Below are 12,906 nucleotides of genomic sequence, written 5' to 3'. Positions count from 1 at the left end.
TCATTGTTAGATAATATGATTTTTGTTATTTAAAAAAAAAAATCTTTCTAATTCTAAAAGTTAACATCGACAAATATTTAATTATTTAGCATATCACTACAAGAAAACACGCCGAATTCCATACGGAGGTTCCGACGGACTTCAATGTCGTCGGACGTTTGTGACGGAGTCGAATTCCGACGGAGGTTCCGACGGACTTCAATGTCGTCGGACGTTTGTGACGGATTTCCGACCAATTTCTGACGAAAACCAAAAATTTGAAGTCGTCGGAATTTTCTGAAGACTTTTCGACGATATTCTGATAAAACATGTAACCGTTGTAGTCGTCGGAAATTCGTCTGAATATACCGACGAACTTCCGACGATATTCTGATTAACAGATATAACCGTTACCGTCGTCGGTATTCCGTCGGAAATTTCCGACGAATTTCTGACGAACCATGTGACCGTTGCCGACAAATATATATGACCGTTGTATAGCCGTTTGAGATTGGAAAATACCGACGGTATTCCGACGGACTGCTTTACATCTGTCGGAATTTCGTCGGAAAGTCGTCGGATGGCCGTAAGCAATTTCCTATAAATACAACCCCTCCTCATTCACACTTCATTCTCTCTTCATTCTCTTTAGTCATAACAATTCCGTGAAAATCATGTCTTCAGAAGTTTATTATCGTTCGTGGATGGATAAACCTCATTTGGATCCGAACACCAATTTGCTTACGGAAGAATACGTTCAAGGGATTGGAGAATTCATGAGGCTTGTTCAACAGCAACCGGATGCAAAAAGTGGTATGTTAAGATGTCCCTGCTCTTCTTGCAATAATAATAAGGTTATAAAAGAATTTGATGTTTGGACTCATTTGTATATGAAAGGGTTTTCACGTAATTATAAATTTTTTTATTAATATTTTTTTTTTATAATGTCGATTACTTACTTGTCCCTATTTTCTTACTTTAAATATTTTTGTAGGCGGTTCCTAAAAGGAAAGGAGGCCGTTTAGTTAGGTTGGCCCGCCGTGCTTCTTCTTATCCGACATCTTCTTTGCAAGCTCCGTATGCCGATCCCATGATTCTCGAGGAGCTACATGACAAAGATGAACGGATTGGGGCATTGGAGGAGCAGAACACCACTATCCTTTCTGAGAATGCCACTATCCGTTCGGAGAATGCCACTATCCTTGCTGAGCTGGCATCCCAGAAGAAGTTCAACACCGAGATAATGCAGAAGCTAGATCGTTTGATGTCTTCGAGTTCTTAATTTTTTCTGCTTTTTAAAACTTTCTGGATGTTTTTTTCTATTTCGGTTTGTATGAATTCTAAACTTTCAGAATGTTTTTTTTCTGTTTCGGTTTGTATGAATTTAAATTCTATAATATTATTAGTTTTAAATTTCCAATTTTTTAAATTTATTAATATCAAAAAATATATAAAAATGCAAAATTAATTCGTTTTTAAAATTGGTTTTTTGACGAATACCGAGAAACGTCATTCTGATGAACTTCCGACGATATTCCGATGATGACACACGAGACCAGAGTTCATCGGAAAAACTATATACCGACGGAGAACGTTCCTCGGACTATTCCGACGAACGTAGTCCTCGGAAAATACCGACGGACTATGGTTCGTCGGAAAATACCGACGGAGAGGATTCCTCGAAAAATTCCGACGAACCATTATCCGTCGGTATCTTCCGACGAACCATAGTCCGTCGGTATTTTCCGAGGACTAAGTTCGTCGGAATAGTCCGAGGAACGTTCTCCGTCGGTATATAGTTTTTCCGATGAACTCTGGTCTCGTGTGTCATCATCGGAATATCGTCGGAAGTTCATCAGAATGACGTTTCTCGGTATTCGTCAGAAAGTCGTCGGAAGGTCTGACGAAATTCCGACGAATACTTTTTTCCGACAAAAAGATACCGACGAATTGGTTCGTCAGAAATTCGTCGGAATCGGTCTATTCCGACGAATTTCTGGCGATTTCGGCCATCAGAATCCCCATGTTTTCTTGTAGTGTATAAATGTGTAGTATTACAACATTAAATTATATCTATTTAATTTATACTATCTATAAATCTAATGGATAATCTATTGTTTAAATTCAATTATTAATAGCCCAATTAAAATTTCTGGCAGGCCTAAAATTTAAATGATAAGATTAAATATTAAATGTAACACATGACTTTTTAGGAATAGGTCGTTAGGTCCATTTTTTGGAAAATCACACATGAATCAAGATTGTGACTTCTGTTTTAATATATAAGATTAATTACACCATCCATACACCCCCTTTAAGCTTTAACCTTTCATCCACCAAAACTAAAAATACTCGAACCTGATCTAAAGTGTAAACAGATTCTATAGTCCTATTCCAAATACATGACCCGAACCCGAACGGGTATCAGAACACCACCTCTACAGACAATAATAATTGATTAAAGAGATGTATATGTAATATGAGTAGTAGTGGTAGTAGTAGTAGTGTTTAACTCAATCTATATAGTCAAAATACAAGCTTGCATTATTATGAATCCACTGTTATGAATCAAGCAGAACAATTACTGAGAAAATATTTAGAGCATGAATACATCCAACTCACTCTCTATAGTAATGACTACGATACCCTCTCTCCTTTCTTTTCTCCACCATCTTCCCTTATCAACTCAAGGCTCATAAAGCTATTCTCATCTTCATCATAACCTAAAACAAATATCACAAAGTGTGAACCAAAGTAAAACAAAACCTTAGTGTATATCAGATCTCGATATTATGGATCCAATCCATGGCTTTATTGGCACAACAAACATCTCACACAGCACAAACCTTATGATCGCCGCCGCAGCAGTCACTACCTCATCCTCCTCCTCCTCCTCGTCTTCTTCAGGCGGATCGGCGACGACCCAGCTGAGTAGGTATGAGAATCAGAAGAGAAGAGATTGGAACACATTTGGACAGTATCTACGCAACCACCGTCCCCCACTTTCTCTCTCCCGTTGCAGTGGTGCTCATGTTCTTGAGTTTCTCAGGTACCTCGACCAATTTGGCAAGACCAAGGTATACATAGATAACATATTCACGTATGTATCTCTCACATAAAAGTACTATTTGCGATTGTGTTCTTCTACTGAAGACATAGATCCCAGTTATGAAACCCTATGTGTCTGAATTGGGTTTCTTTGACCTATAAAACATTTGTATTATTGTTCAATTGAATTCTTGTTGATATTTGGAGATATTATTATCATCACCGACAATTATTTTTCAACAGGATTATTAATCTTATTTGTTTCAACGGTTATTGTTATAAACAAATAATTGCAATATATATATGTTGTGTTCTAGGAATATTATTTTTCCTTTGATGGTTGTATGCAGAATGTTAATCATTATTATTCTATATATAATTCTTCTCTATGATGGTTGTATATATATTCAAAATGTAAATAAATTATATAATCTATGATGACTTTTCCTCTACCCGTTATGTATTGAAAATGCTGATACTAAACGCTAATTTGATCTTGTATAGGTTCACACACAACTGTGTCCGTTCTTTGGACACCCAAATCCACCAGCACCATGTGCCTGTCCACTACGGCAAGCATGGGGCAGCCTCGACGCACTCATTGGCAGGCTTCGAGCCGCTTTTGAAGAGAACGGTGGTTCACCTGAGACTAACCCTTTCGGTGCACGAGCCGTTCGTCTCTACCTAAGGGAAGTGCGTGACTCGCAGGCTAAAGCGCGTGGGATCAGCTATGAAAAGAAGAAGCGGAAGCGTCCTCCTCCGACGCCCTTACCACCGCCTCACTCGGTGATTTCCAGTAGCCTTAATTAGCAATAAGTCATATCAATAAGATGTTTCAGTCAACTACGTTTGTCAGTGACGAACATGCACATGCACGACTTATCTAAAAGTTGCATGCCAGTCTTCCTAATCCTTTTATTTGGAAACCTAAAGAATTTTATGTTGTACTGAATAAACTTGTTTTTTTCTTTTTGGACTCCCATAAACATGTATTACTATATTTCCAATACATGCAACATTATTATACTCAATGGTTTATAATTTTTTTTCAATCGTTTATATTTTTTTCAATGGTTTATATTTTATTTTCCACTAAATGAATTCTGATGAAGAATCCTATCATATGAAAACTTTACCTCCATAAACTATATGAGTAATGCACACACATGTATTCAGTTATACAAAGTACTGAAGTTTTCTGTGACATTAAATTTTCTTTATTTCTCTCTAGAAACGGACCCAAAATACCAAAGCATTAATAGTAATATATTGAGTACTATTAGTTTCATTTTTGTTTATCATCTTCTCCGGTGTATAATCGGCCCCTCTCTATTGGTCGAACCAGCTACTATTAAAAATTTGGGATGATATAAGTCGAATATTATTGTAGTTTGATAAGACGTGACAAAAGAAAATTTGCAGAATCAAATGGCAATCCGTGTCTTTTCACGCTCTGTGTATGCCTTCCTTTGTAACGTCCTAATTTGGTAGGGAATTGGCAAATCATTCAGTTTCTCTGTCCTTGTTACAATAGTCTTTTTTTCTTTACTATTAATTTTTAAAACATTATTGTATGATTGTATCGGTAAATTCTTGATCTCATTTAACATTTGGTTGCGTTTAGCATTAGATGCCTTTTTAATATAAAAAAACACGATACTTTTTGTTTTTAGAGACACTAGGAAAATGGGATTATAACTATATGGACACTTTAACAAAAGGCAAATGAACTAGACAACTAGTGTTTCGATAGAAAGTGTTGATAGGTTTGTTCATCTTGTTCTACATGGAGTACATAGTTATTGAGTTTTTTAATACTAAGTTTTTCATTAAGAATGATTTTTGTTCACCTAAATTCATTAATACTAACGCCCATTACGGCAAAAGCCTTAGCTTGTCGAGAACCATTGGGGTAATATAGGACGCATCAACATTTGGAGGAGGGTTTGATGTTTGGGGTTTCTTTGTTTTCTTTTTTTTGCTAAGTAGGGTTTCTTTGTTTTCTTCTCTCTGGCATGGACTTTGGCTTCTTCACGCATACGTTCCACATCAATCTTGGTCACACCACCCTTGAACATTTCATTCGAATACACAGGGTTTTGATATATCAAAGCTAATAGATTGTCAAATTTTTTATTTGCTAACTCATCGGACCAAACGAGCGTGGACTCAACAATAGGTCGAGTAGGATCTAAGTTGATAACATTCTTTACATCACAACATGATGATAGAATAGCATTCACAGGGGCAGACCATTAGACAATTAGATTCCACATACCTTTACAAATGAGGTGAGTTATAATTAGTAAATAAATTTATCTATACACCTCTGCTTTTTTGCCTATGTTTCTCGCATGCCCATCATTGAGTGTCAACACTGTCAAGTTCAGACGAAGAGCATGTCTCCTAAACCACTTCAATCAACCATGGGACAGCTTCAACTAGCACTGCGATTTTTGTCCGAACCGAACAGATTTTTTGTTCGGTTCGGTTACGGTTTTGAGTTTGGTTTAGTTCGGTAGGATTTTAAAAATAATTTGGTTTTTGGTTTAGTTCGGTTTTCGATTTTCAAAGAAAACTAAAAAATTAAAAAAACCAAAAATAACCGAAAAACCGAACCGAATTTAACCGAAAAATGAAAAATAATCAAATTTAACCGAAAATATGTGATTTTTTTAGAAAATTATACCAGAATTAACCGGAACCCAAAAATCGGTTATTTTCGGAAATAAAATTAAAAACCAAAATTAACCGATAATCTAACCGAACCGAAACTTAATTCGGTTAATTTTGAAATTGGTTTTTAAAAATTTTGGTTAACCGAAAACCGAGGTTCGATTTGGTATTGTCTAGGAAAACTAAAATCGCAGGCCTAGCTTCAACCCTCACCAATTGGATGGTTAAGGCAAAACCCTTCACAATTATAGTGTTTTGTGATAATGTAACCTCGTCCCTCTCTTTAATAGTACTGATATGCGTATTGAATCCTAACCTACCCCACAGAAAAGAGAAGAACTCGACAAAATCTTCTATAGCTTTGGTGTGTTCCTTTACAATCTTCATTTTCAGACGGGTGGCATGTAAATTTAATCCGGATGTCTACATCTTTAACCATCTTTCGCTGCAACATTTTTTACAGCCGGATAAACCTTGAGAAGTTCTACTTTTCCAAAGAGAGTAGGCCAATAGGGTTTATTGGTGATGTTTTTTTTCATCTTCGACTTCGATTTAGTAGGAAATTTGCCGCATGGTAGACCAATCACAATCTCAAATTCTCGGAGTGAGAATCTAATAGGCTTACCAGCAAATCTAAACCAAGCTTCGTATTTTTTGTTGACTTTCAGGTGTCTTGGAATTAAGTACTTTGCGAATCTTCCGATAAAGCCGGTGTATCGGTTATTTCCAGAATCTTGCCAAATGAAGAGGCCGTTGAGTGAGTTGAAGATAACATTGATTGTCCTAGAGAATTGGTGTAGAGGATGGATTCGACCGTTTTACGATCAAACAATTGGTATGACAGAAATCTAACTACGATGGGTTCTTCTCTAGGAGCAAACATCATGTCTGGTATCGGAGGGTGAGTTTCCGGTTTTGCTTGCTCAGTAAGCTGACAATACGAGAAGAAACCATCTTCAATGTGTTACGATTTTCTTAGACTCTTTCGTATAGCTAGAAAGTGGAAGGGCCGGATCTGAAAATAAAGAGGATCAATTTTTCAAAATAACCGAGTTCTTTCCAATAAAGATAGTTCTTGAGTTCATAGGTGACTATCTTGGCTTCATAATTGCATGTCGCATACAAGATTTGTCGTGCTCCATCATATGTCAGACCTAAAGTTTGTCGTCAGCAAGGATAAGCTCGGGTTTAGTTAATTTGCAAGTAACTTCCAACGCGTTTTTCATATACCTTAGTTTGAATGGAGATGCATGAGATATGCAGTCAACTAGCTATGCTGTTTGTTATGTATTTTTTCTCCATTCAGCATATTAATTGCATAACAAAAATAAAAAATTAAAAAATAATAAAATTATATCTTAAACCACATTTAAACTGTATGAAATATATATTATATAACCAAATAATATAATAAAAATAATATGAGTTAAAATTTCAAAACTTTAATTAATGTATATACGATATATGTTTTTTTTATTTTAGAAATATATTTAAAATAGAAAAATCTAAAAAGAAAACATTTATAAATTAATAATTTATAAAATTATTAATTTTATAAATTAATAAAACATCGTGGTTTTAATATTATTAATGTATAGAATTTTTATTGAATATGAGGTATACTAATGATTGAGATGTTGAATGTTTGTATGGAATCTAAAATAATTGTCGCAGGATATAGAAATCATTTTATTTTCAAATATCCATAGCCAACGAAATCATAAAAGAAAAAATTACATCTAGGCATACTTTTTTATTGCCAATTTACATCTAGACATACTTTGAGCATGTCACATATTTTCTCTTGATAAAATACCTAAAAACCCATTTGAACTCTAACTAATTAGAAAAGTGGGGTGACGTTATTCAATATATCTATTTTTACATTTACAATGGAACTTTAATGTCCTAACTCTCTAATTAGTTTTCTCGCTCCTTCTTTTCTTCCACACATCTCCTTTGTCAAACGTCATATTTCTTTGGGAAAATTGGCAATGTAGAACAACTAAACTAAGGTATTGTCTCCTTAGAACAAAATCAATTTTTGTCACTTTTGGACATTCACTACCTTTTTTGTATATAAAAATTCATATCAATTTTTTTAGAATGCAAAAAAATCTGGAAAAATTGTATATTTGATGTAAATAATCAACTGCATATAAGAAAAATAAATTTGGATTCAAAAAATGTTTAAATAGTAATTTCAAAAATGGGGTAAAGGTGTTAGAAAATCAGATCTACCATCTACGGAGATTTCGAATATATAATCTAACAAAGACATAGTGATCTACCAGTCATAGTATGCGCAATACACCGAAAACATTAACAACTACTAGGGAAGAATATAAAATCCTCATTTCCTCTATGCTCTACGTAACTGGTAGATTTGATGCGCTACAAAAACTAATTAATCTACTAAAGTAGGAAATGCATTATTCGAATTGTCTTTTTGTCTACACCGGTGGTATACAATATTCTACCAGGCCTTCTAATTTCTAAACAGATAGAATGCAAATTCTACCTAATAAAATTACAAAATCCGAAAATCTAGCAAAAAACGGTTAGTAAATATTCAGTAAATCTTGTAAATATTTTTAATTTCCTTTTTTAATTTTTTTTCCTAAAATCTTGTCTTCTTCTTCAACATTGGGCTTTGAATGGTGACCAAGGAACGAAAGGGAACACTGAATTCCTTATCATTCCCAAAAAAAATCACCATTCAAAAGGAATAGTTTTTCCTTCTTGTTCCTCCCCATTCTTTTTTTTGTAGAGAAATATAGAACAAAATCATTCCTTGCTAAATTTGATAAGGAACAAGCATTCCTTTTCATTCCTGCAATTTTATTCCTATACATTCCTTTCCTATTCGTTCCTCGTGTTCCCGAAAAGGTCACCAGTCGGAGCCCACGATTTCTGAAATTCAACGTGGAAGTTTTCTTCATCTTCTAGTTCTTCCAAACTTTTGTCATTCTAAAATATGAAGATTAACATATATGCTTCATGTGGTTTGTGGAAATCGTCGATGAACAATGGATGGGGATTTCTTTCTGATGAAGAAAAAGGAGGCATGTTACTTACTTTGGACACAAGTTCAAGCTTTGAACACCTAAAGGCTATGGTGTGTGAAGACTTTGGAATTGATGTAAGCATGGTCAATATAGAGCTGAGTTATTTACTTTCCGATTTGATCAGTAGCATCTACTCACCCCCTGTTATCATCACCAGTGATCGGCAAGTTAGAAATTTTCTTACATATGTAAAGAACAAAGCTTCGACGCAGTTGTGTGTGAGTACTCAAGCCTCTAACATAGCGGAAGAAGGTACTGAGTCGCCTAACAGAGAGGAAGCGCCTATGGAGTCTGACAATACAAGTGAAATGGAGTCTGACGATGCAGCTGATATGGATTCAGAAGAAGATGTTGAGGTACCTAACAGTGAAGATGACAAAAAGTGTGACAAAGAGAAGATCAATGAAGATGGTGTTCGCTTTTCTTTGGTGGATGTTGTGAAGAAGGGTCAATCTTTTAGTTCCAAAACACTTTTGAAGGCAGCATTCGAAATATGTGCAATGAAACATAATTTCGACTACGTGGTTGCCAGATCGGATAAAAAAGTGTGGTACATTCGTTGCTCAGATGATGATTGCACCTGGCATGTTCGTGCAGAGGGATTAACATGCTCATCGTATTTTATCATCAAAAAGTATGTACCTGATCATTCATGTGCTGCATCCAATAGGAAGGGTTCTGTTAGGACAGTTTCAGCAAAAACAGTGGGTACTCTGACTATGTATAAGTATGAAACTGCTAAAGAAGGGCCGAGATCGAATGATATAATCGAGTATATGCGTATGGTACATGGAGTTGAGATATCCTATTCTTTGGCGTGGGATGCACGTGAATATGCAATCAACGCAGTGAAAGGTAGTCCAGAGAAAGGTTATGAAAAAATTCCTAAATACTTGCATATGATGAAGGAAGCTAATCCAGGGTCACACACGTTTTATGAAAGGGATACAAAAGGGAGATTCAAATTCCTCTTCATCTCGTTTGGTCAGAGTGTTCGCGGTTTCTTTGCTGCAATTCGAAAAGTTATTGTGGTGGATGGGACGTTTTTGAAGAGCAAATACAAAGGAGTATTACTAGTTGCTACTGCATTAGATGGAAACTCGAGTTTATATCCTATTGCCTTTGGAGTTGTCGACTCAGAGAATGACCTCGCGTGGAACTGATTTATGAGACAACTTAATGTGGTCATTGCTGACGACCATAGTTTAGCTTTTGTGCCTGATAGGAATTCCTCAATTGCTAAAGCTATTGCGGGAGTGTACCCGCAAGCTCATCATGGAATTTGCATTCACCACTTGCTGAATAATGTTGTGACATATTTCAACGGGAAAGGTGTGGCTGGTTTGGTTGCAAAGGCTTCTAAAGCTTATCGAGCAGATGATTTTCGTAAGGTGTTCACTGGTATTTTCGCTATTAGTCCTGAAATTGGACAGTATCTCATAGATGCCGATGTGAGGAAGTGGGCTCGTTGTCAGTTTCCAGGTTACAGATATGATATTAGGACTACTAACCCTGCGGAGTCGATAAATGCTGCTTTTCGTACGCCTAGAGAGTTTCCAGTGATACCTTTGTTGGACAGCATTAGGGAAATGATGACTCGATTTTTTTTCAAACGTAGAACTTTAAGTTCTAAGCATTCGAAGCCACTGACCATTGCTGTGGAGAAAAAGATTGACAAAAGGATTGAGAAGGGTAAAACATTTAAGGTCTTTCCAGTTAGCGATCATAGGTTTTTAGTTCAAGGTGACACTTTCGACTGCTCGGTAGACTTGGTCAGACGCACATGTTCGTGTGGGAAATTTGATCTGATGAAAATCCCATGCAGGCACGCCATAAAAGCAGGCTTCAGTGTTGGAATAAGAACACACACACTCAAAGATGACATGTACACTACTGCCTCATGGCGCTCGGCTTATGAAGAAAGCATAAATCCTATTAGCGTCCCCGAAGATGCATGGAAAGTTCCATCTCATGTGGAGAAGTCGAAAATCCTTCCTCCAGAGAGTAGACGAGCTGCGGGTAGGAGAAAGAAACGCAGATACGAGACAGCCGAAGATAAGATCCGTTCGTCACAAGGAACTCAAGGCTCTACAGTTCGGAAATGCAGTCGATGTGGGATTGAAAGTCACAACAGGAGAACATGTGATAGAGCAATATAGGATTCTCAATTAGTTCAATACAAGTTATGTTTCAGTCTTTTCATGTTGAATTTTATGTTTAAGAGACTATGCGTTTTATTTTTCTCATTTTTGGAAGTTATGTTTCAGTCTTTTCATGTTGAATTTTATGTTTAAGAGACTATGCGTTTTATTTTTCTCATTTTTGGAAGTTATGTTTCAGTTTGTTCATGTCAAATGATGCAACTGGAAATCGTTTAGGTCTTAACATTAGAAAATAATAGAAGTTTTATTTTAACATGAAACAGAGAAACAAAACATTATCAATCACGTTTGGACCAGAGACATAAAATAGTGAGAATGGATCCTAAACAACCTACATCGATCGAATTCTTATGTTCATAACTTCCTCCTCAACTATCTTCTTCATGGAAATTCTCAGATCTTCAATTTCCTCGGCAATTCTCGTCTGATGCTCATCTATCCTCTGAATCTCATCGAACATAGCGTCGTCTACCCACTTAAAAAGATGATTTTCTTTCTTTCTCTGTTTGAAAACACAAAAACATGTCAATCTCACATCTGTTTATTCGCTTATCATATAGAATAATGATAACTAAAGAAATTTCAGATTTACCTGTTTACCAATCTTACATCTGAAGAATCGTCTGTATTGGGTTTCCTCTGTTTTTGAAACATAAGTGACAATCCCCTTCCCACACCAGCATCTGGAAGGGATCCCTTCATTGTTATTCATGTTCGTCATTCTTTACTGAGAAGGAAACGAGAGCTTTTCTTAAGAGAAGTAGGAGAAACCCACGATGTAATATGTAGGGTTTCTGGCCATTTGATGGTCTTATATAAGATTTTTTTAGGGCAAACATTTCTTCTAAACCGGTTGAGTTTTAGGGTCAACTTATCTGTGTTTTGATTATTAAAATTTGTTATCATTATTAAGATTTTTTTGTGATCTATAAGGTTTGTCTGGATTAATTTGGTTTCAAATTGTTTGTCATACTTTAGTGTCATTTAGGGAATAGATAGGGGTTGAAATGATTTGTCTTACTATAGTGTCATATATGATATAGATAGAGGTTTAATTGGTTTGTTTTACTTTACTGTCATTTAGGGTTAGATAGTAGTTGAAATTGTTTTTTTTAACTTTAGGGTATCTTTAGGGGTTGATTAGGATTGTCATCTCATACCACTCATTTAGGGTATAGTTAGGAATTGATATTTTCACAAAAGTTTCAAATAAACAAAAAAGAAAGAGTAACTACAAGAGTCAACTACAAGAGTCAAATAAGAGAGTCAAATAACAAGCTACTTCCTTAACAAGTCATAATCGAAGTACCTTCATTAAAGTTCCACAAGAGGATTTGTAATCGTCTTTGGAGGAGTGTATTGTGCCATTCTCGAAAAAAGCACAAGGGCGTAAGCAAACTTTTGGCGCGCTTCTCGAATGTTGTTGTCATTCACCAAGGAGAAGTCCAAGCCTAGAAGATGACATTCAATGTGCTTCAAGGCATATACTCCACAATCACTGCTACTCTTGTTTAGTAAGTAGGGCATTGGGGCGTAATTGACAGTATATTGCTTGACCTTCACTTGCTGCCGATTCTTTGATGACTGGACAGCTTTGACAATTCTAGGGATGAGAATGGCAAATGGCTCCACTTCCTTGTTGTATTTCAATCCCTCACAGTCAAAGACCTCTATTGAACGAGAAACAAAGTTGACACACATAGAGATCCAGTGTTTACCAACATTTAGAGGCACATACATGCGTGTAACGTCAAGATCCCACATTAGTCTTGTTCGTCCGTGTGCTGGAAGTTCACCAATGCCGTACTGGTGAAGCAGTTCTGATACTTTGAATTTCTTCTTGTCCTTCCGAAACTCTTCGAAAGAGTTCTTCATTTGATTACTGAACATGCAGGTCATGAATGCTACTTTTGTTGGTTCCCATCGTCGCAAGGAAGTCCTCTCAGTGAATAAGTACATCATAGCATCAATTT

General features: G+C 36.0%; 4 protein-coding genes across 4 annotated transcripts in view; 3 read left to right on the top strand and 1 right to left on the bottom strand.

Annotated features, from left to right (window-relative positions):
- Nucleotides 1–2,510: 2,510 nt before the first annotated feature.
- LOC106292397 (protein LIGHT-DEPENDENT SHORT HYPOCOTYLS 4) lies at nt 2,511–4,053 on the top strand. Its single transcript, XM_013727990.1, has 2 exons — nt 2,511–3,056; nt 3,532–4,053. The coding sequence occupies exons 1-2, from the start codon at nt 2,772–2,774 to the stop codon at nt 3,835–3,837; spliced, it is 591 nt and encodes a 196-aa protein (XP_013583444.1). The 5' UTR covers nt 2,511–2,771; the 3' UTR covers nt 3,838–4,053.
- Nucleotides 4,054–8,725: 4,672 nt separating this feature from the next.
- LOC106337331 lies at nt 8,726–9,934 on the top strand. The gene has a single exon (XM_013776433.1). The coding sequence runs from the start codon at nt 8,726–8,728 to the stop codon at nt 9,932–9,934; it is 1,209 nt and encodes a 402-aa protein (XP_013631887.1).
- A 3-nt stretch (nt 9,935–9,937) lies between these two features.
- Nucleotides 9,938–10,930, top strand: LOC106337323. The gene has a single exon (XM_013776421.1). The coding sequence runs from the start codon at nt 9,938–9,940 to the stop codon at nt 10,928–10,930; it is 993 nt and encodes a 330-aa protein (XP_013631875.1).
- A 1,317-nt stretch (nt 10,931–12,247) lies between these two features.
- LOC106337313 overlaps nt 12,248–12,906 on the bottom strand; it is a gene marked incomplete in the record, with an annotated part of 2,544 nt that continues 1,885 nt past the window's right edge. Inside the window, 1 exon segment of the mRNA XM_013776410.1 lies at nt 12,248–12,906. Within this exon segment, the coding sequence (XP_013631864.1) occupies nt 12,248–12,906 (659 nt within the window).

The sequence above is a fragment of the Brassica oleracea genome, chromosome C1, assembly GCF_000695525.1.
Source record: "Brassica oleracea var. oleracea cultivar TO1000 chromosome C1, BOL, whole genome shotgun sequence".
Lineage (NCBI taxonomy): Eukaryota > Viridiplantae > Streptophyta > Magnoliopsida > Brassicales > Brassicaceae > Brassica > Brassica oleracea.
This window is presented reverse-complemented; position numbering and strand designations above follow the sequence as displayed.